Source organism: Columba livia, chromosome 5 (genome assembly GCF_036013475.1).
Source record: "Columba livia isolate bColLiv1 breed racing homer chromosome 5, bColLiv1.pat.W.v2, whole genome shotgun sequence".
Classification (NCBI taxonomy): Eukaryota; Metazoa; Chordata; class Aves; order Columbiformes; family Columbidae; genus Columba; species Columba livia.
In genome coordinates, this window is record NC_088606.1 from 65,059,638 (window position 1) to 65,082,987 (window position 23,350).

The 23,350-nt window shown below is 39.6% G+C and overlaps 1 protein-coding gene across 9 annotated transcripts in view; it reads right to left on the minus strand.

Annotated features, from left to right (window-relative positions):
- Positions 1-23,350, minus strand: part of NAV2 (neuron navigator 2) — a 372,685-nt gene that overhangs the window by 130,312 nt on the left and 219,023 nt on the right. For 6 of the 9 annotated variants that reach the window (XM_065065515.1, XM_065065511.1, XM_065065510.1 and 3 more), the window contains 4 exons: positions 21,001-21,053; positions 8,573-8,645; positions 1,800-2,019; positions 194-262 (listed from right to left, as the gene is read on the minus strand). In XM_065065515.1, the coding sequence (XP_064921587.1) occupies positions 194-262; positions 1,800-2,019; positions 8,573-8,645; positions 21,001-21,053 (415 nt within the window). The remainder of the gene's footprint in view (positions 1-193; positions 263-1,799; positions 2,020-8,572; positions 8,646-21,000; positions 21,054-23,350) is intronic. The other 3 variants (XM_065065517.1, XM_065065512.1, XM_065065519.1) reach the window with 1 other exon arrangement.

A 23,350-nucleotide genomic window follows, 5' to 3' on the forward strand; every position in this document is an offset into this window, starting at 1 on the left:
AAGAAAATCAAATCATTTTCTTGCGGGTCAGTGCATTCCACACCTCAAAAATTATATGCATCTGACACTTCCATATCTCAGCTGTTTGTAAAACCCCTAATTACAAACTATTAGCAACAGGAACCCTACACATGCATGTGGAAATATTGCGAAGGGATTATTCATGCTTTGCAGAAGATGAGGAAATGCTGACCTAGAAGACTTTTTCTGACCAAGAGTGAATCGGATGATTTTGCTTTGAGAGGAGTCCCTGGGAGATGCACTGTGACAGGAAAGAAAAAGCGGAAGATAACATTGAACAACGAAACTTCTTCTTCTTCTTTTCTTTTAAGCCACTGACCTTAGTGCTTAGTTTCAGGGAGGAAAGAGTTTTTATTAATGTTACAGGAAAAAAAAGCTTCTTGCCTAAGTCTGACTTCTGGTCAAAACTTCTAATATCTGAAATGAATTAACTTTTATAGAGTACTGAACATGCAATTCCACATGCAAACCCCAACTTTATTACTCTTTTCCTTCTAAATCTTTTGTATGTATTTTCTGCAGAATCTGAGCAATTTAACTTGAGCATATACTAGGAAAATATGACTTTTAAGAACTTCAGATTAGATAGTCTTAAATTATTTGAAACCCAGCACAATCCATACAATGGACTGAATATATCAAAGCAATATTCAAATAATTCCTTGCATCTCTGCATGTTTTTGACAGAAAAGTCACAGAAATATGTTCAAATACATCTCTGTTTCACAGTAATTATTTCCTGTACAAGTTTATACACGCTGTAGTAACACTATGTTTTTCTACTCTATGAAAATATTGTTTACACCTAAAATGAGATTGATTCATGAAGAAAGACATAAGAAAAAAACAAATAAGCTCTGACTAGTCTCATTGGAAGGCTTCATTTAAACTGTTTATATCCCTCATAAAGCAGCACTTAAGCTAGTATTCACCTTCATATGTGTTATTTTTACACAAATAAGCCTGGAGATATTAAAGAAAAAAGCCTTCATACTTTAGTAATCATGTAAATATGGCTTCAGCCTTTAATCCTGCCCACTTATCACCACTAAACCCCTCATTCTCAATGAATGGGCAATGGAAGGGTCAGACAAGCAGAATGCTGTGCCTGCCTTCATAAATTGCTTTTATTCTAACCTGGAAAGAGCATCCCTGCCATTAAAGACATTCAAGAGACAAAGACCCCCCTCTCCCCCCTCTATTTATCTGGATTCTGATCTAGAAGGGCCAACAAACACCAATTATGAAAACTGATTTTCACGCAAGCCAGTGGCACATAATTTTTGACCAATAAGCCTAGATTTGATTTTGACTGTCACCAACTACAAGGAGCTCTATTTCTTTCACCACTGTCAGAGCCTTCCACTTCTTAGTGAGGACTGAAACTCTTGTAAACTGAAAACCAAAGTTGGTTTTCACATGCCCAAAATAAATATTCTGTAAGGGCAATGATAAGCTTAGCCAGTAGACAGAAGCAAAAGGAATACTGAGAAAAGCATCCTCACAAAATACTGCAGTTACGTGGTCTAGCAGGTATTTTACACCTGTTGGACTGTATATTTCCAGCACTGAGAACATATTTAGCACATGAGTTTTGATTTCCAAAGGTGTGAAGCCAATCGCTACCCAGCGTTCAATTTCCAACATGCTCTTTATTCTAGAGCAAAGAGAAATTTCTTTGGCTTTTGAAGACCTTTAACAAGAAGAAAAAAAATAAAGAAATAAACAATGAATAAAAAAAATAACGAAAAATAAAAACGTAAAGGTAATTTCCCCACCTGGATTGCATTTCTGGTTGTGCTTTGAAGGGATGCTGCCCAGCTTGCGGTGCCCCGACCTGGCACTGGGACGGAGACCCCGCTTGCTGGGACACTGGGGGAGCTTGTTGGGACGGATGGTGTTGTGGTTGCTGTTTCTGCGGCTGCTGTTGCTGTTGCTTGTATCGAGATAAACTGAAGAAAAGGCCCAAGATGGCCTTTAGATTCCCATTCCTGATTTCTGCAAGGCAATGGTCAGAAGTCACTCGATATTCACTGTGCTCATCATGTGTCTGAACTCGGATCCTGCATGATATCTTCCATTTCTGCTATCATCTCTATATTAACAGCAGCATGCTTAAAAGATAGTTCCTTTACACAGCTCCTTTAAACTAATCAAAGCAAAAACCCCATAGGCATATTAAAAAAAGCATATTGTAAACGATTTCTCAGTCCTAAATTTGAAAGAAGAAAAGAAACTACTCAGTTATCACACAGTATCATACAATTTCTGGAATACCCAACTAATTGTTTCCACTAAGAAAATCTGATGCAAGCTTTGCACTAAAAAATATGATTATTGGGTGAAACTGCTGTATAAAACCGGATAATTACCAAATTGATACCATCACAGCTGATAAAGAATGGATACCCAAATACCTAAAGGTAGCTTGTCAGTGAATGAATAAACATTTCAACTCCTAAAAGTCATTGTGTTGTTCTATGCAATATCAAATGTGAAAATGTAAAAACAAACAGAAATACAAAGATAAAGACGTACGACAATATGCAGTTAACAGCTGTATCATAATTAACACGTAACGGGGCTGATTCAGTCTTGCAGACAACCTTACTGATGTGTTGCAACTTATTTAGCAGGTTTAATTTCCTAACTTTATTACAAAAAGTGAATTAAAGAAGCTAGATCAAACAGCTGAACTTTTGCATGCGCTACGTACACCACCTGAACTAATAAAACTTACTGATGCCCTGTGCTTTTAAAATGGGATTTAAATCTAATCTTACACAGATTAGTGCAAGAGGGGAAGGAAAGGACATGTGGCAAAACAGCGGCCAAGCACAAAGGTGAAAACCAGCATTTCAATTTCTGATGCAATTCCAGCTGAGAGTTCCTTTGACTGTGTGGTGGGCCCTGCTATATCCTTTATTCCCTCTCCCAGTCTCCTTTCTCCTCCCTTTGCTGATCTTTGCCAGGTAACAAGCTTCTGTTCTTAGCCCTAGAGCCTTTACTCAGCAAATCTGAGGTTCACAGCTTAAAAATTTGCTCCCCTTTTAGTCTCAGTGGGGGTTCCCAATGAATCCTGCTTATTTCCCCTTTTCCCCAGTCCACTCCTGCTCCCATGCCACAAACCCATCTGCAATGACACCTGCATCAGGCAGGTTCCTTCTCTAATCTGCCTGTGTTTAGCAAGGGAGGGATGGAAGCAGACAAAGTAAAACAGACACAAAAGACAGCCAAGCGCAGTGAAAAAGATCTCCTTATCTTCAGCAAAGAACTCAAATTACTCATGGGAATTGTAAGGAAAGCAGCACTTAATCACAGGTCGTTTAGAATTACTAAACAGACCTGGAGGCATTGAGAAGCTTAACAAATAGGGGCCAGAAGATAAAAGACGTTACCATGGGTCTGCATGTTGAAACTTAGCAAAGGTGTATGCAGTGGGAATTCAGTGTGAAGGGAGAGGCGATTATAACAATAACCCCACCTAAAACCTATTGCTTTCTATGTCTGCCTGTCTTCTGCTGCACTTTCCAGAAGAACAACCTGCTTTGGACATTTTTCTAAGGTGACCAAAAAAACAATAATCAAAAGAAAAACGCCTTTAGTGAATTCCAAAAGAAGCAGTTTTTTCCTTTCTGGGTTTTAGGCGAAATATTTCAAACGGGACTTTCAGAGGTGGTTTTGTTTCTCTTATCTCAAAGACAGGCTGAGGTAATTCACCTGGCAGTTTGCCCCTGCACTTTGTACAAAAAGAGTATTTCAAAAGAAAGAGTACTTCAACCTCCCGCTCTGCCCATCAGCGCAGTCTCAACTGCTTCCTGCTTCGGCTTAAATATACATATTAACTTAGATAAGGACAGGCGTGTCACCCACTCATTTTAAACTTGGAGCCCAAAATGGCTCATCTTGTAAATTTGAAACAAACGCTAGACATTTGAATTGGCTTCCAGAGGATCCTCACAAATCCACCCTTCGGAAATGTCCATCCTGGTGTTCTCTCTTTTGCTGCTCGTTTCACCTACAACTGGAACTTCCACCACCATAGCTTGCCAATCATCCTTCTCTGCCTCAACAAAAATACACTAGACTTGGTGGAAATTAAGGAAAAATAATCAGTTCAGTACAAAAAGAAAGTTCTGCTGGATAGGTTACTAGAGAAACGTCAAGTGATTCCTTTAACACTTCGGAATAAAGTTTCTGCAAATCATAAACTACTCATTGTGTACAGAACACAGATCAAAGCAAATCAAGGAACACAACCCACCACCGTTAGTCAAGCTTGTTTGCATCTGCTTCCATAAAGTTTATTTTATATCTGATTCTGTAAAGCACATGGGACTAGAAAAACCAGAACTTGTTTACAAGGACTAGAGTGGTTAGCCAAAGAGGAGTGCAAATGAAGAATCACTGCACATTTCTTAGGGTTGACCATTGAGGGATTCTGCACACAGTCCCCATCAACCCTTCTTCGCTCATTGAAGAGGTGGGGCAAGATGGGCTGCGGAACAGCACAAAATGTAAAAAACCAGGAAATTCTGTCCACAGTGAATGATGGGAGAGGAGAGAAAGGGCCAAAATAACTACAAGAAGGTCTGAATTTAAGACAAAATGCTGAGAAGTAGAGAGTACTTCACAGTTAATCCAGGACACATCACGAAGTCCAGACAGACTCAACCTCAGTCAGCAGAAGTGTTTGAGGCTGATGGGGCTCTAAGCTGACTTTAGGGATCCAAAGCTACCAAAACAGCTCTGGGATGAACTCTGTGGACTCTACTGAGAAATGTGATCTGAATATGAATATATATGTGATATGAATACGAATATCTGAATACTTTGGAATGTCATAGTAACAAGGCAGGGAAATACACAAGGAATTAAGTCCCACCGCACACACTGGATCTGCAGGCATTTTTTGATAATTAAAGAGTAATTTTTTGAAGACTGTACATAACTGTACTTAGTCTGGTATCATCAAAATTTGGCAGCATGGTAAGAGCCCCAATCAGGTATGCTTAAAATACCACTGTGGGCTATTTGTGCTGCAGAAAGAAAAATTCCACCTTGATGCTGGAAAGCACCTAAAGGACCTAAAATGTACAAGCTGCATTACTGTAGAGTGTGCACACTGAAATTCATGCACCTACAGAAGTGTGCAAGTCATTCCAGAGGCAAAAGCCTAAGCTGAATCATGGTTGTTCCAAAGTCTAGCGAGAAATCTTCTTTTAATCACTTTATGGTTTCATGATCGTTATCCAGCTAATCTGTTACCCACAAGAGGTGCAGCTGTTATCTATGACATCAGTTGGAGTTTCTACTACACATCTACATTCTTTGTAATCTTCAAAATCTTGGCAGAGAGGAGACACTGTGTGAAGGAGGGCAAGCTTAGCTGGGCAGTTGCAATTCCAGGAGTCTAAAACCCAGCTCAGTGTGGGAACAAGTTATGGAGAGACTGCTCGAAGTGATGGACAACTAAAAAAAAATACAATAAAATCACAGCAAGAATTCTCCAGCACGCCCATAGTTTTATATAGTGACTACAAATGGAGATTTTAGGATTTAAGAATCTTTGAGAAGGGAATACCTGTCCCTAGCACAGCATGATCACCATCAGTGATTGCAGATCCTTAGCATCTTCACTGTATAAATCCATTTTAAAAGACCATGTCTAAGTGGCACACACATATCAAAGCAAGAATTTGTAATACTGGAAGGATACAATATATGAAGTCCCAAATTCAACATTTAGGAGTCATCCAAATTCCAGTTTTGAATCATTGACTTCCCTCCACGCTGAAGCTGCACTATTGAAACATACATGTTCCCAAGCAACCCAAGAGAGACTTCAATGTTTATTCCCATTTGGAAGCAATCACAATCTTCTGCTTCCTTCTAGATGAGGATCTGCCAGTGAAGTAAACACAGTTATTTGCAGTTGACTTAGCGGGTCTTGGCAACTTGTGCAGAAACTCTGGCTTGTTTGGTTACGGCACTCTTCACTTTAAGTGATTCTGGGTTCTCTCTTGTTCAGCTTTCCCTTTCTTCCTCAGATTAGTTAAGGAAGTGTGTAAGAATAGAAACTGAATTTATTGTTGAATACAAGTCTTCTAACATAAATATTCTCATTCATCTGTCAAGCAGCATCACTGGTCTCTTATTAACTTCTGTATCATTTAACTGTTAAACTCCTAGACAGTTTAGAAGAAGAAATACAGAATCAGCAAAGTCATGGGACAACCTATATCCTGCTGCCTTATGATTTAGCAGGAGAGCAATGAACACTAATCTTGCTGTCCCGTGAACACCACCATGCTGGCAAATCTGCACCATGAGTCTTCCCATCAACCAGGCTGCTATTTTTCTTATATTTTGCATTTTATCAAGACAGGTGAATAATATGAAATTTATTACATTTTTTACAGTATTTATATAGCATGTCAAGGTCAAAATGGGCTCTTACAAGGGACTCAGTTGCATTTTTTTTTTAGCGATTTCCTGGTAAATAAACTTTCCACTGATAGAAGTTTTAGCTTGTAATTTCATTTCTTGACATGAGAATCCTTCTGGTTATAACTGAACTATCAAGGCATATAACACAGGCAGCACTTGGGCTAAAGACATTAAAGCTTCTCTTTGGAGAAAAATACTTGTTACTGGTGTTCTAACCCAGCTTAAGGATACACCACTGAAAATCACAGCTAACCTTCAGCCCCCTCTTCTACTAGTTGTGGTAACAGCAAGTTAGGAACAACATGTACTAAATATCTGCTACTTTGCTTTCCACACTTACAAACCACCTCAAACTTAGGGAAACTACATTTCAAATACACATTTTCAAGTGGCTTGTAAGATCTCATAGACTAGGATGGGGCTTCGTTTCCAGGGCAGCAAAGAATTCTTTAAGCTATGTTTCATATTGTCAAAATGCAATTTTAAATTGTAATTTTTAATGACAGCTTTAATTCTATAGTAGTTTTATGAATGCTTTTGTATCTTGGCAGTATTTTAAAACATAACGTACATCTATAAAACTTCTGTACACGACAGTTTCACCATAAATTTAATCCACAGTGGTTACCTGGGATACGTTTTCTAAACGTTATTTACCAACAAAGAGGGAAAGTACGTTTCAGCTCAGATTTCAAATCACTATCATAAAGTGCACGCTGCTGGGGCTTGAGTTTGTGACTAAATACTGATAACGCACCGGGGTTGATAAGACATCAGGATTGATGAGGCTATTGACAAGCAACACTTGTGCAGCCTCAAGGAGGGGATAGAGCCAGGACAGTGACCCCAACTGACCGAAGGGACATTCCAGGCCATACAACGTCAGGCTCAAGAATAAAAGCTGAGGTGGCTTCGTAGGAAACTGCTGGAGGTGTCTCTACGTGTGGGAGGTGGTGACTGATTGCCCTGGCATCGCCTGTTTTGGTCATCTCTTCCTCATTCCTTCGCTCATTAAACTCTCTTTATCTTTACCCATGTGTTTTTTCGTCGCTTTTGCTCCTCCTGTTCTCTCCAGTGCTCAGCCCACCACACCTACACAACCTTTCTTGCCCTCCTTGCTGGAGCTACAGGATTCCTTCAGAGGAAGAAAACACAGCCTTAAACATCCAGGCTATTAAGTTATTCACACACAAGTAGAAGTATGTGTATGATTTGATGATATAACATCCTCCCCAAAACTAAGTCAGCAAAGAGACCTAGTCACCAAATCTCACCTGACATCTTGACACATCCAATTATTTGTCCTGTGAAGCACTGAAGATGTCAGATAATTAATTCAAAGTTTGCCTCAGCAGCTGCCGAACCCAACTGCTACTCCAGAATACTTTAATGAAAGAATAAGTCAAAGTTGGTGCTGAGAACGATAGAAATCTGGTTCCTTAATAACTCAGCAGTTAAGTATCTTCTAAGCCAAAAGGTACCATACATCCTGACATACATCATGCACTGGCATAAAAGGATACAGTACGCTGAGTCATGTTGGGGTTTCAGAAAAGTTCTGGTGCTCTTCAATGATTAATTAGAGGTTGAAATGTCTTTTTTTGTTTTGGTTCAGAACACTTGGATTTTATTGGTTTGTGCATTTCAAAAATGAACTTTAAAAAATATAATTATTTAAAAAAGAAAAGAAAGCAGGATACTTCCTCAGGTCAGAGAATAATTGAAGAATGAGGAAATAAATTTCTGTCCCAAAAGGCAAACAGCCGCTGGCGGTTCACTTTAAATATCTGCAAAATGTAACTCTGATCAATGTGCCAATTACACAACTTAGATGAGATATTTGTTTTTTTAACAGACAGAAACAAACTGACTGAATTCTAATTCAGTCTCATTGATTGTTTTTACAAGGCAGCTGCGTGAAGATTAGATACATATTTCACCTACCTTTCATACTGGGATGGAGAAACAAGAAGCAAAGACTGTCAAAAGTTTAAATTATCCGTATTAATCTTCCATTACACTTCCTGTGCTGATTACAGTTGCAAGCAGTAAGCCAGGTTGCTCCTTTAAAAAATCAATTTTAAACAACTGATAGACTTACCTTCTGCTGATAGCCCCTGTATGTTAATCCCCTTGGCAGCCAAGAAACTCAGGCATGCATCTATGTTTTCAATCTGTTCGAGAACAAACAAACAAAAAAAGAGACACAAAAAGAAAATGCATTGTAATAATTGTTTGCTTTCATCTCCCGCCACCCTTTATTGCACTTGGTCTTTATATCACATAAAAAGTCCCGTTGCTCGTTATGTGGAGACCATAGTACGAAACCTCCTCAGTTACTAAGGTCCTAAATTGATTGAGTGTTACGTGGGTTGGGACTTTCTGTTATTTGCACTTGCCCGAAGCAAGTCAGTTAATACTTGAACCACAAAAGGCGATCACTACATATCTTGCTAAAGGGTCAAGGATGTTACGCCAGGATTCTTAACCTAGAGCAAGTATAACAAACACGAAACTGAAAATAAACAGGGAGGCCGCATTTGCTTGAGAAGGCAGATTGCCACTTGCTCTGAAGTTGACAGCTGGCAAAAGTTTCCAGCCACAAAAGCGGTCAAATATAAAAACTGTAACTGGAAACCCCAGCTGGAATCCAAAAAACATTCCCTCGCGACATCCTCCGCATGTCAGAAACGACAGGCAGCTCCGGTCGTCACCGCGGGGAAATCCTGCCCTTCTGAGAGATGGCGCAACGGCAGTAAATTGCACGGGATAAAATGAATTTTGACCAGGTAGGGTCTTCTGCACATCAGGTCTGTTAGTGACTACAGCTGCTCTATACAGACTGGACTCAAATCCTGCCTAAGAGAGAACTCCAGAAAGCTTAGACAAGTTAAGCATTTCTTACCCCGTATCTCAACATGACAATAGAGATCTTGCAGTAATGTTTTCCCACCAAGCTACCATCAAAGCTCTGCTGCGGTACCCAGAAGGTGCAGAGAATCACCAGCCCCCCAGACCAAAGCACTTCTCTGCAGAAGCCTAAGCCTACGCACCACAAGAAGCTGCGAGGAACATTTTGGGGAATAACACGTGTTTCATGTGAAGGCTTTTGGATAATACAACTGAGTAATTTTCACTCTTCTCGTGGTAATCAGTAAGTGATAAAATAGGGTCTCTGTGTTTGAACATCTTGCAAACGTTGACTTATTAATTCCCAAAACATCGCAAGCAAACACTGCTTTCACTTCATAGATCAAAAAGGAGGCAAACACCAATCCCCACACTTGCTATCACCTCACTGCCTTTTCTTCTGTGAAGTTTGGAGCCTGATATCAAAAAGGAATGTGAAAGATGAAGCTTCCCTGTCAGGTCCTGTGGTGTTATGGGCCTGAACCGCCAGCACCTGCCCTGCGCTTCCCATCCTTCTCCGACTAATTAAAAAGTACAAGGGAGGCTGCCAGAAAACCGCCACCATGGATTTCTCTCAAGGTAATTTCATTTATTGTCTATAAATACAACAATACAAACACTATCTTCTATCATGGGAAAAAAAAAAGTTATTGGCATTACCTAACTGTGATTTCAACAATCATAAACACCGATATACTCAAAACTTCTATTAACCACATTGTATTTTGAGGTATACTGTATCAAAATATATAGACTTGAGCATACTATATACTTCCAAACCCAGACCAATGCCAAAGAACACATTTCCTGTAATGTTCAGACCCTGAAGCTTGTAGCACGGTGCAGTTCAAAGGTTCATTTATTGACAGTTCAACAGGACACAACAGTCAATCTCCACTTGTTTCCTTCCTCAGTGCTCAAGAACACTTTCACGTTTTCAACACGGCCCTCTTATTGAGGGGATTTGGGACTTAACTGGAAAGCCAAAGTTCACCTTTGCAAGAATAAACACCACACCAGAGCATCAATCAGTTTCTTCTGCCTGCACTTAACAAGTCTGCATCATTCCAAGAACACCTTCAGTCTCCCACAGCTGTAAGTAGATGCGTCCTCTCCTAGACTGGCCGAGTCTGTGTATCACTTAAACTCTTTAAGCAGATGTGAAAGGACTGGATTTGCCAAAGGGGAGTATTTTCTTTCTCACTTTGAGCTACAATTGTTCTTTTGGCTGACAATTCCGATTTCTCGTTTGCTTTGCCAGCAACGTTCAAAGCAGCAGTGGCAAAGCAGGAATGATGGCAGTTGGATGCTCTTGTTTCCCACCTACTCTGAATAACAGAAAGCAGTGCAAAAGGAGAAGGAAAACCAAGGACAGAAACCCACAGGGATTATCTCACTCGGACACATTGCTGGGAGTGTCCAAAACTGAGCCTTGTGTGTTACACTTCCTGGCCAAAAGCATCAAATGAATTTGCAATTTTGAACTGTTGCACATAAACCATTTCACTTATTCTCAACTAGCAAAGCGCCTTATCAGTCCCACACCCTATATTACAGTTATTTATTCTGAAATGTCCCTAAATGTCAACTGAGGATGGCATAGCCTGCACCCAAGGGGCTGCCCACCTCCGAAGGCTCCTCCTCTATTCTTATAATTAGGAGATTAAACGAAAAAATAAAGCCCTAAAGAATCACACTTCTGTTCAGAAACACCACATCAAGTGTCACAGCTCCCATTGTCATATTCACAGGAGCAAAATGCATGTTTCGGTCAGCTACCTGAGAACTCCCTCTGAACATGCACCTCTGGGTGGCATCTCCTACCCAGCAAGATGGGAGCAGAAGGCGCCGTGGCTAAGAACTATTGCACACATATGATCTTCAAGAACCAAGCCAGCAGCTGTTGCTTTGTTACACCAGCAAGACCACCAGCCTCTTGCTGGAAAAGCAGCATGAAAAGCTGGTGGTGCATATTTACTGATTTCTAAGTACTCTTGTCAATGACATCCTTGCACATCACCGTTTTCAATTCCCACCAGACCTGCATGCTCCTCATTCCTTCCCAGTGTCTACATCCACAAAACTCAAGCACACACAAATTTAACACTGAATTCCTACGTGTGGATCAAAATACATTTATTTAATTCTCATTCCACTATTGCTTTGCCAGGTATTTCACTCAGATTTCCCTCAAAAGTACCTTGTGGTAATTATGCATTTCCAACACTGGCCACCACACACGCACAAGTTGTTGCACTTGTCATATAACAGCAATTGCCATTTCTGTTCTTGTCGGTGCTAGAAAGAAAAAGAGCTGGAAACATGCCCTGGCCTGTATGAGCAGAATAAGACACACCAGAAAAAGAAGGAATCAAAAACAAATCCTCAGCTTGTAGCATGTAAAAGGAGACCCATATGTGGGCACTGATATATGTTGAATGTCGACTATATTGGACAAAGACTCAAGTATGGAAACTCTACAGCCGAAGCTGTCCATCCTATTCTGCCAAGGCAAATACACAATGTAAATCAGAACTAGTGTTGCCCTTGTGACAGACATGTTTTTCTCAAACAAAGATCAGAATTAAACTTACTGTAGGTTCCTTCACTTAGAAACCATGGGCAATTTCTCATGTTATGATGCAAGACCCCTGCTCCCAACTTCTACAGTGATAGATGTGGCATTTTTATGAGCTTATCCAGAAAAATCACTGCTTATATTGAAAACAGTGCTTTCCATTTAATTTGAGGCTCCCTGTTATGGCCAGTATATTAGTTTTCAAAGGAGAAAAGGAAGATTGATTTCACGTGAAAGTTTCTAAAGCTTCACAAAACTCTTATGCAATACTCCAACAGATTTCACATAAAATGAGGAAACAAGGGAAGAGCCCAAAACAAGCTGTTTAAGGCAAAATGCATTCCTTGTCCGTATTTTCAGATCAAGCTTTTACACTCAGTACAACTACTTCAAAGTGTAGGAAGAGCCTTAAAATCTTAAGCCATTACACGGACAATTCATAAAAGCCTGAAGTTCTGGGCGAGAGGGGCTCTCCTCTTAAATAATGCCTCATTTACACTATTTCCTAAATATAATTATACATAAGAAACATCAAGGCAAAATTGCAAATGCCATTTTCCCCAGAAGGATACAAATAAAACCAATTATCACTTTGTTTAAAATACATCTTCATTTATAGTTATCCAAACCAAAATGTATCTTCTTTGAAATAAAATAATACATTGCTCCAAGTGTTCATGCACTGCTCCTGACAATTTGGATTAAAACGTCTCTCAAACTCAAGTTTCAGGATTTTGTTGGAACTTAGTGGATGTCTTAGAACTGAAATAACATGTAAAACAAAGGCAAATAAAGCTCATCCAAATTCTGAAGCCAAGTTTTAATAGATCTAGCCATAGAAATAAAAGTGTATTATTACAGGTACACTTTTTACAACTATGTGAAGAGTTGAGCTTCTCTGTTACAATTTCATTATTTGGGGTTTTTAAAGAAAAGGACAATTTGGGCACTGTGACCCTGGTAAAATCTTGGCTGTCCTGTGCCTCGGCTCTTTCTCTGGAAATATTGGGACAGATATTCAATATACACTCACAACATGACTAATATAAACGGGGGCAGTAAGCACCACAGAGAAAGCTCCAACTCATGATGGCCAAGATTTCTAATCGCATCAAGAAGCATCCAAAGGGTGTTCCTGGATTATGAATTTTCCTAGTTTATTTTGAAATTCACTTTTATTTATTCAAAACTGAAACTTTCCTATGGGGGGAAAAAAAAAGGCTAATTTATTTGAAAAATATTCCTGGAAATATTGTTTCTGGATCAGCTTCTCAGGATCAGGCCGTAAGTATATTTGAAAAGTTGAAGTGGATAATTTGTGTGCAATTTGAAAGCTTGAGATGTCCTAAATGATGATTAGTTAAGCAACAAGAAGTTCAACTTTGCAAAACAAATGTCAACAGAGTATCCTGCCTCTGGAGAATCATTAATTTAAGCTACAGATGAAACGCTTTGCTGGTCTCAATAGACACTTGACTAGATTTTAGCACATATCACGCTAATTGTACATTATTGGCACTAAATCTCTGCTTATATATAACTGAAGACAGGAGCAGACAGAGAGAAACTGTGGCTGTGATCAGAAAATACATAAAGAGGAGGGTGGCGAGTCCCAGAAATTCCTCATTTCCACCTTGAATTCTACATAAAACAATATTTTTAGAAGAGCATAAATGTTAAAAAGGAAGGACTGACACTAAAACCACTCAATGCAGTAAGTGCTGGCTTTTGTACACTGTTGTATGTCCTCAAATACTACCCTGTTTCCCTGAAATAAGACCTACCCCAAAAATAAGCCCTAGCATGATTTTTGAGGATGCTCGAAATAAAAGCCCTACTCCAAAAATAAGCCCTAGTTACAGTTAATAAATAAGTAAATTTAAATAGTGTCCAGGCAGCTATACATGTAAAAAAGTAAGCATCTTTTGGAGCAAAAATTAATATAAGACCCTGTCTTATTTTCAGGGAAATGGCTCAAGTATGGAAAGCTCTGTGTGTCACTAACTTGAATTTGCAGCAGGAATCCAGAATTTAACAAAACTCACCTAGAATGAACTATACAGAACATTTTATCACAAACAGCTTTTACCTCAGAAAAAGGTTTTGCATTAATATTGTTGCACTCTATTAACTGATTGCTTACAAAAATAAAATAACCTAACAATCAAAAACTAATTTTAAGTAACGCAAGTAAATTAGAGATTTGTAATTATTGAGGGTAGAATGACAGTAAACCAGCATATGAGCTGGCTTCGTTTATTCAGATTAAAGAAGTGGGAATGGTCATCTCACGGCTGTGTCATTTCAAGGACCTCTTGCAATATATTGACAGTTGTTCGTTTCTAAAATAGCCCCTTGGGAAGGGAGGTGCGGCCGCAGCCCATTCCCAGGCCCAGCGCACCCTCCGACTTGGCCGACGTGCAGAATTATGTCTCAGGGCCCAAGGGTCACAGTGTCACCTGTTCCCGACTGATTTATTCTGGTGGCTGGAGGGACACATGTGCCCCCTCCTTCCTTGCACCTGGATCCTGCATAACATCTCCTACTGAAATTCTCCTGCACAATTGCTTGCAACAAGCGCAACTGTACTGTTCAAATATGTAAAAATCATCCTACATAAAAAGCAAAGAGTAAAATTTTCTGGATATGTATTACTAATTACTAATAAAATAGTTATTATCACACAGTTTCAGTGTATAAACAAGGGTTGGAAATCAAAGATTTAAGACAAGACACAAAAAATTTATTCCTCTGAGCTGTATAATCCTTTGTAAAAGCTATGGTCTGTTTCAGATAATCAAGAGTGAAGAGCTGAGTTGTACCTATCCTGTAAAAAGAAACAAAGACCTGGGCACTAGAAGAAGTTGCCATACAAACAGCTTTAATTCTTATATCACAAACCTGACAGAGAAATTTAACAGAGTCTTGTTAAATATGGTGTTTCACTGTACTGCTTACCACAAATGGTAAGCATAATAGCAAACAGCAGTCTGGATCTCTGGAAGGAAGTAGAGACCGTAAAATGATTTTTTTCTAGGAGCAATAGTCATTATAAAGTGAGGAAGAAGGACATCTAAGTACAAGCATCCTGGCAGATCACCTCTATAGTAAATCACTCTTGTCTACATGACAACACGGCTTCATACATGACCAACAGAAACACAGGACACTTGGAGAAAATGCTTCGAGCATTCCTAAACTCAATACTTGGCCAAGTGCCTCCACAAGCAGTTGAAGGGGCTAAACTGGTATCTGCAACTGGCCGGGGTGGGATGGGTCCGGGTAATGTCTTCCCCTCCAGCTGTGGGGAAACATACCATGGATTTGGGCCAAAAGATACCCATTTGTTAGCATAGTAATGTTAAACAGATTAAATTCCTAAACATACACTGGCAATAGACACAAACTCCCCAGGTAAAGCAAGGGGAAGTCCTACCAGAAGAAAGAAAAGCGCCCTTTACAACATTTCTCAGCGCAACGTCGGAATATGATTATTTGAGAATATATGACTATATTTAACCACTGGGATACGTTTCCAAGATCCTACGCCAGGAATTTGCAGAGGGAAAAAAATGCCTGTGATGCTTTTGATCATCCCGGCGGAGCTGCTCCTGAATTAGCAGCAGAGTCCTCCTTGGCTGTGGGGAACGGGCAGCACAGCAACCAGACTCCAGCCCCACCAACACAGAGGGTTTGGAGCAACAGCCTTCCAAATTTATTGTGGTCAGCTATGGCGACATTTAGAGAACACCGGATGTATAGAAATGCCCAATGTGTATCGAGGAGCGGGTTAAACTGGATGTCTGCTCTTGAAGAGCAAGTATAGAATTGTTTTCCATGACAAAAATACAAATAGCTAAGAGTATTTATTTTTACAGCAGTCACACAGAACACATCCGCTCACCCACTTAGCGGATGTGACCCCCACATAGTTAACTGCTCAGGTGATACAGATCATTTCACCTCATTTTATTCCTGACATCCAACTCATTAACGTGTCGCCAGCTATACCCTCTAAGTATGGGCCGTATCACAGCAGCATTCACATTTATTATTTCAATTCTTTGAGAACAATGACACAGATATATGTCTAGCATCCAACATACAAACAGTAATGAAGATTTTCAACAAAAAAAGGATTCATAAAGCAGGGGATGGAGCTGCCAAGGGTCTATGCTGAGGAGGGAAGTGGTCACCGGGCTCTAACAACTAAATTAAAAAACCCAGTGTTGCTCAATTCAAAACCAGGGTCCCTATCAGGCTGGGAAATTTTCATACAAATGATTCTTTGACTTTGTGTGTTACATACATTATGGAACAGCTCATGGTCAGAATACAAGAAATCAGTCAAATATTAAAATAATAGTCAAATTGTCGTCACTGGAGTAAAGCTTCCTTGCAAAAGAAGTCATCATATTGGAGATATAACCTTCACCTCAATTTTCACAAAGTCCTTGGGAAGAAATTCAGGCTCTGACCCAGGCTGCACTATCGGATTATCTACGTTTGCAAGACAAACAGTAGTAGAAAGACTGATCAGTGTTATTCTACTACTACAGTTTAATATCTGCATCAGAAAGGGATGATTCTTGAAAAACTTCTGGTCAACACATAAAAAAAATAAATACCTCCTCTTTGTTCTTTGATAACATAGATATTTACATACACAAAGTGATTACGCTTTAAAACAATAAAACCCAACCGCAAACCCACACGAGAACCATGGTTATTTCCTACTCTATTTATAGGAGAGAGCAGTGGTGTTGGGTCAGCCTACATTCCTTCCTGCTGCTCCAAATTCTTGCCTTGGGTGTCCCACAACTTCCTCAGGCTTAGCAGGGGAAGATGAGAGTCTGCTTCATCCACCTACAGACTCCCCCATCCTCCTCCCTTCACCATCGACTATCGCTTCCCAGACAAAAAATAAATCTATTTTCTCATTAGTCTCTTCTCATACGTTTTTTTCTTAAATATACAGAGAGATATGTCTTATTTCTTTCCACCGCCACATTCAGTGTTTCTTACCTTTCCATTTAAGGTGGCAAAACCCCTCTGCCCCTCCTATGAGCCACATTGCTGCTACTTCTTCTACCCCTTTGTCCAGTCCCATCTTCAGTTGTGTTGCCTGTGTCTGCCAACATATCGCTTTTCTGGCAAGTATCTCCTCTCTTCTTTGTCTTCAAATTCATATTTATAAAGTTAACTTTCTTTACCCAGCTCTCTCCCCAGCCACTTCTAGTCTAGCTGGTATGGATCTTCTCCTTTCCCTCACCCAGCTCTCCACTTTAATACCCTGATCTTTCAAACATCTTGTCCTTTGCCGCCTTCTCATATCATCTAATCTTTACCATTTTATCATCTGTTACGATCTATCACTTGCATGTAATAGGTAACATAACAACCTCCCTCTCTCCCCTCCTTGTAGCACTATGCAAACACCATACATTAATGTACAAAACAATAAAGTACTCAGCTCTCACACTCTGCTAAAATGTCGCTGTGAAACTTCCTTCAAAAACTGTATTTTACACAGGCAGAACACAGCCCCTACAGAGCAGGATTTCTACAGACTGCCATTACAGCCAGACTTGGTATACAACATATAGCAACTCATCTAAGCGCTCTATTTTCTGTTTATCATTTTACAAATATAAGTGATATGAACCTTTTACAATAGGTAACTATTGTAATTATTGCAAAGGTACCCACATGAATAAGAATCATTTTTCACCACCTGGAAGGGAATAGACTAGACAGTACCTCCTATATAGTCCATTATCCTACGAAATGCCAAAAGTTGAGCTCTAATATCACCCCCAAAACAAGAGGCAAATTGGAAGAAAGAAAGAGATCCCTGTCTTTCTATAAATAAATAACAAAGATAGGCCTATTCAGGTTTATTGACCTCAGTCTTTTATTTTCAGGAGTGTGTAGGAGATGAAACCAGTCTCATTTTACCCTCCCCTGCCCTGTTCTCAAGAACCATACCAGTATTCTCTTGTGCTTCATTCTAAAAGCCTAAACGCAGTTGTGGTGACTGTCTCCAAACCTCCTTGGTCCCAGAGCCTCTTCTCCATACGACATCCTCTATCAACCACAGGATTTTCTGCATGTCAGCTGGAACTAATCATCACAATTACAGGCTTTTGTTTAGGGGAATTTCTACAGTACAAAACCACAGAGGTTTGGAAAAAAACAACAACCAAACCTGAAACAGGTCTTATGCAGAGGACAAGATACAGAAGAGTCTATAATAGATTTTATAAAAGCCAGCCAACTCGTATCTGGAGGAAAGAAAGAGAAGGATATGCCTCGCAGCAGAGAAACCCAGACAAGATGACGAGGGGGAATATGTTCTCATCTAAGTGATTTTTCATGGAGCCAGTGGGGGTCCTTGTCATGTCATTTCTGGCACTGGGACGAGGTTGATAAGCACGGATGGTCCCAAATGGTTCCGCAATACTAAACTTAATTTGACAAGGCTTATTAGCGCTGGCTTGGAGCCTGACAGACCCAAGCTGCCTCTAACGCTCAGTTTGGGTAAATTCGTACAATGCTCTCCAACACTGTAGCAATGGGAACAACAACGCAAAGAGACATGATCTGGCTTTGTGTTGAGTTTGCTCAGGTTTGGCGGGTTCTACCGGCCTAGGGCTGTGCCACATGGAAGCAAATACACTTGCTACCACACCCCCTTTAATGGGCTTGGGAGACACAGATTTGCTCCAGCTGTGCTGATACATCTGGCTGGATGTGATCTGGCTCTCCACAATTCAGCTCACGATTCTCTGTTCATGGCATCATGAGTCTACAAATGAGATAAGTGCCACAGGGGGACAGATGATGGGAGAAGGCTTCCCTCTAAACTCTGTTGTATTTCTATTTAATAAGCCAAGTTAGATTTTCATTTATGTTGCTTTTTTTTTTTTAATTCAAATCTACTCATCTGTGATGCTCACGTTACAGACGCTACAATATAGATGCAGACATCTGTAACCAAAAATAATTTGAAAATATAAGACTAGACATGACCTGGTTGAGTGTCTGAGCTGACTGGGTAGCCTTGCTTCTGCCACTTCTCCGAAGCAGAAGTACCAGACACAAAGACCAGCTCTCACACACTGGGGGATGGTTGTAAGCTGTATTCAGAGGAGAATGCATTAAAATGCAAAGGGTGAAGAATGTCATTTCTCAAAAAAACCCCAACCAAAATACCCAAAAAAACCCACAAACCCAAACAAAAAAACCCCCAAACCCCTATATTATAGAAAACCAGGTTAGAAGGGACCACAGGATCACCTGTTCCAATGTTTCTTGGCCAAAGCACAGTCTAGACAAGATGGCCCAGCACCCTGTCCAGCTGAATCTTAAGTGTTCAATGTGTACCACCTGCATTTTTTCAAGAATGCAGGAGATCTGGAGAAGGGTTGTCTCCTTAAAGACTGCAAGCAACCTTGTGAACACCACCTCTATGAAGATACTTATGTTCTTGCCTTAGAATCTTCACTGTAAGATGATAAAGAGCTCTGTAAGCATGCAGAGTTAATAACAACAAGCCATAAGCATAATCCTTGTTCTTCTCACATGAGGAAAGCTGCTGGGGATGCCTCATGAGATGGGGACACATCCTACTGAATGAGCAACCACAGTAACACCAGAGGAGGAGGCATGGAGCAAACCCTTATTTTCCAGTACTCTTCACAATTCCTGACACAGCACGTGCCCTCACTATGCGCCTGGTTATAACCAAATCTGACTTCTATAATATAAGCAACCTATAGCATGCATCCAACAGAACAACACTGCTCCTTCATTGAGAGTAATGACTTAAAGTGACTTTTAGCTACGATGTCCTGGAATTTGTTACAGACTCTGGTCCTGAATGAAATTCAGTTCCTGGCATACACTTGTGAAACATTAAATTATAGTAATTGTCGAAATTTCTTCTATTATTTATACTCCAGACAGCTGCTGTGGCTATAGCAAGAATAGCACAACCTCTTCAAAGCACTAAAAAGTAGCAATGATAAATCTTTTGGACATCTTCATTTTAGGGAGCAAGATTGATAACTTCCAAGGAAAGACCCAAAAAGCCAAAGCGGAACAGCAGAATGCAGCGTGGTTTCTGACTTAAGATGGCAAACTCTCATCAAATCCTTAACTACGCGGGTGCTTGTGCTCAAGTTGCAGGCGTGGAGGTCGGGGCAGTTGGGAACAGCCACAGAAATGAAAAACATCAACACAGCTTCACCCACAGAACAAATGTCCCACAGTGAGAATTTGCAAGGCAAAGAGAAGACTTCAGAATTTATACTGCAAAATGAGTTTTGTTCACAAAATACAGAAGGAAATAACCTTCTTGAAAAGGTCAGAAATTTTAAACACTCTTAGGATGCGTTATAAAAACTGGTTTCTTATTCTCTGTAATTTTAGCTTCACCAATATTCAGAGCAGACACACTCTTCAGGTACTATGGGCTTTTAATTTTACTGCACTAATTTTTGGTTCTGCAGTTTGAAATATTATGTACGAGCAAGATAAACAACTTTTTCTTTTACAAATTAAAACTTATCAGTCAAAAAAGTTGCCTACATAAAATATCTTGAAGCCTCCAATTCATTTTTTTTTTTCATTTAGGGCATTTTACTAATTTATTTTGTCTCTTTTCAAGGGACATAGGAACTTTTAACCCAACTTGGAAATAAATATCTAATGCTGCTTTTGCAATACTACTGTCTACATGGAGGAAGCAAGTTTTATTTTCATATATTGCTGTTTACTATGGGATATTTCAGAAATATAAAATACCAATGTAAGAATAATATTGATTATAAGTATGTGATAAATGACATGGCCTAATTCAATTACTATGGAGTGCAATGGGGCAAGAACTGTAATATTAATATTCTTCAGATTATACCTTTGCTGTCACTACTGTGAAGAACTAATTAAAGTTTGTTATTAAAAGTCTCAGACATGGAAGTCACACACTCTCACTCAATACTCAACTCAACACGCAAACCAACCACTTTACTACTTACCATTTGAGACCTATTTTTTGGGCAGCCATTGATGTCTTCAATCTTTTCATTTGCTGAAAGGCAAAAAGGAGAAAATAAAGAAAACAAAACAACTATACCAAGGACTTCTATTGCAATTATTTCCAGAGCACTTGCTGCTAGCTAAATAAAGGGCTTTCAGATTGTAGTTGTCCAGTCAAAGTGAACGTGTGAAACACTGAGACCCATCAAAAGAAAAAGGCAGCTGGAGTTTTCTAGTGGGTTGTGCCTCCCGAGACAGCTGGGAGCAGGAAACAACTGCTCCCACAACATCTCGTGCGGTGACGGGTAACTCCTTCGAACTACAGACAAGATTTAAACTCTGCAAACTGAATCACTGCAGGGTGGAAAAGTGAACGCTACCTATGTACAGATCGTTGCGCATCAATTGATTTGCTTATAGAGTGAATATATATTTAAAATTTAGATGGGAAAATTACCCTGATACTACTTTTGTTATTTTTTTCTTAAAGCACAAACCACAGGACTACTTTCCAAGCTTCCTGTCCATGGCTTACTCGCAATGCAACATCCAGAAAAAGAGTAGTTCCAATCTTTCAAGTCTCAAGTGAAATAATTAAGTTGTCGAGGTGGTTAAATGTTTGCCTTAGAGTCTTAGTTTGCTCAGTTTCACATTTCAGTGTTGGACTCTGAAACGACTTGTGTGCTACACTGAAGAACCACTTATCATCAAAGTTGGGTTTCCAAAGTTGGCATTCACATCCCGTTTGATGAGTTGAACAGATTTGCGTCATGTGTGTCAGAATTGTCACCTGCAGCTTTTAACTGAACAGCCACTCAAATATTAGTACAAGGAACCTTTGTGTGACGTCCCACCCGAAACGCGATAAAAAGTTATCACTGGATGGTACTGCTGGGCTTGACCTCAAGATACTGGTTTGAAACATAAACCTGTAAACTTCCCCTGCAAATGCAATAGTATAATTTTCATGACAGCAGACAAAAGCTGTACTGAGATAAGTCATGGCATGAATTTGAATTGCAATAGTTACCTGGAGTAATCGCGAATGTCTTTAAAACTCAGAGCAAAGATCTACTCTGCTTGAGGCAATGCAATTAATTACAATCGGAACACACATTACCCAGAATATTCAGATATACCTGTAAGATGCCTTGTCTGCATCCATGTTTATAAAACCACAGCTTTTGTATGTCATCTAACTTTGGTTGTAACTGATCGACTAAAATATTCCACAAAATATCCTAGGCACCAGTAGGAAACATCCTGTTCGACTGGGTTAAAGTTTAATTTCAGCACATTGAAGATTTTCACAGGGAACCAACTGACAATTTGATATACTCCCAATTTCAGAGCATACACAACCCTGGTATATCTGCATTCAAGAATCTAAATGTAGCTACTACGTTTGTATGACATTATTAAGGCATATATTACTTGTGCATTCTCTGGTAGACTCATAAATTTAAAACTGAAATAAATCAGAATGCTATGCATACATTTTAACTGACTTCAAAACAGAAAAAAAACTGTCACCCTATAACACTGCTATATTATCATTCGCATTTTTGAAGTTTGAGAATTATCTCCCCTAAAATCAAACACAGTGACGCTGGTTTAATGTCTTTTTAGTTTTGCTCCTTGTTTGTATGCTAAAGTACTACCTAGTTATTAATAATTTTAAAATTTTATTTTCCTAAATATGCAGCAATTTCACTTAAGAAAGGGAAGCAGAAAGGACTGTGATCACTGTCTCTTTATAATCATTAACTCTTATGAAGTCTTCATTTTAAAAACATTAAATAAATCAGCAGAAACACATTTATTCTTTTTCTGGTTTGGTTATTGAATAGTACTTCAAGATTCAACATCTGTGATGTAGATCTCAGACGGTAAACGAAAGAAAAATTGTGTCACTGATAATTAAACCTGAATCCATTTTTGACGACTTTGGAGAATCTCCAGATATTCCCGGCACACGACAAAAAAGAAGGAAGGATCTTCATGGCTGCATTTAAAACCTCTCCTGCACTGCATATAGCGGGTGTCTTACTACATAGTCTTATTTGTTAGAGAAAAAAAAGGCTGGTATTTTGCAGGCTGCAGTTAAAGCTGCTTCTAGGTGTGAAAGATGTCACCATCTTTGTGACAAGGAGATGCAGCGTGTCTAAGGCTATAGGCAGCGGATACAAATGACTTTCCCTTCACCGTTAATTGGGAGGATTGAACTGAGTTACGTTTAAATATGAACTCGTGTCCAGTTGTGTCCCCTCAGTTCCAGCAGGACAGGGAACTGCTGGAGAGAGTCCAGCGCAGGGCAACAAAGATGCTGAAGGGAGTGGAGCATCTCCC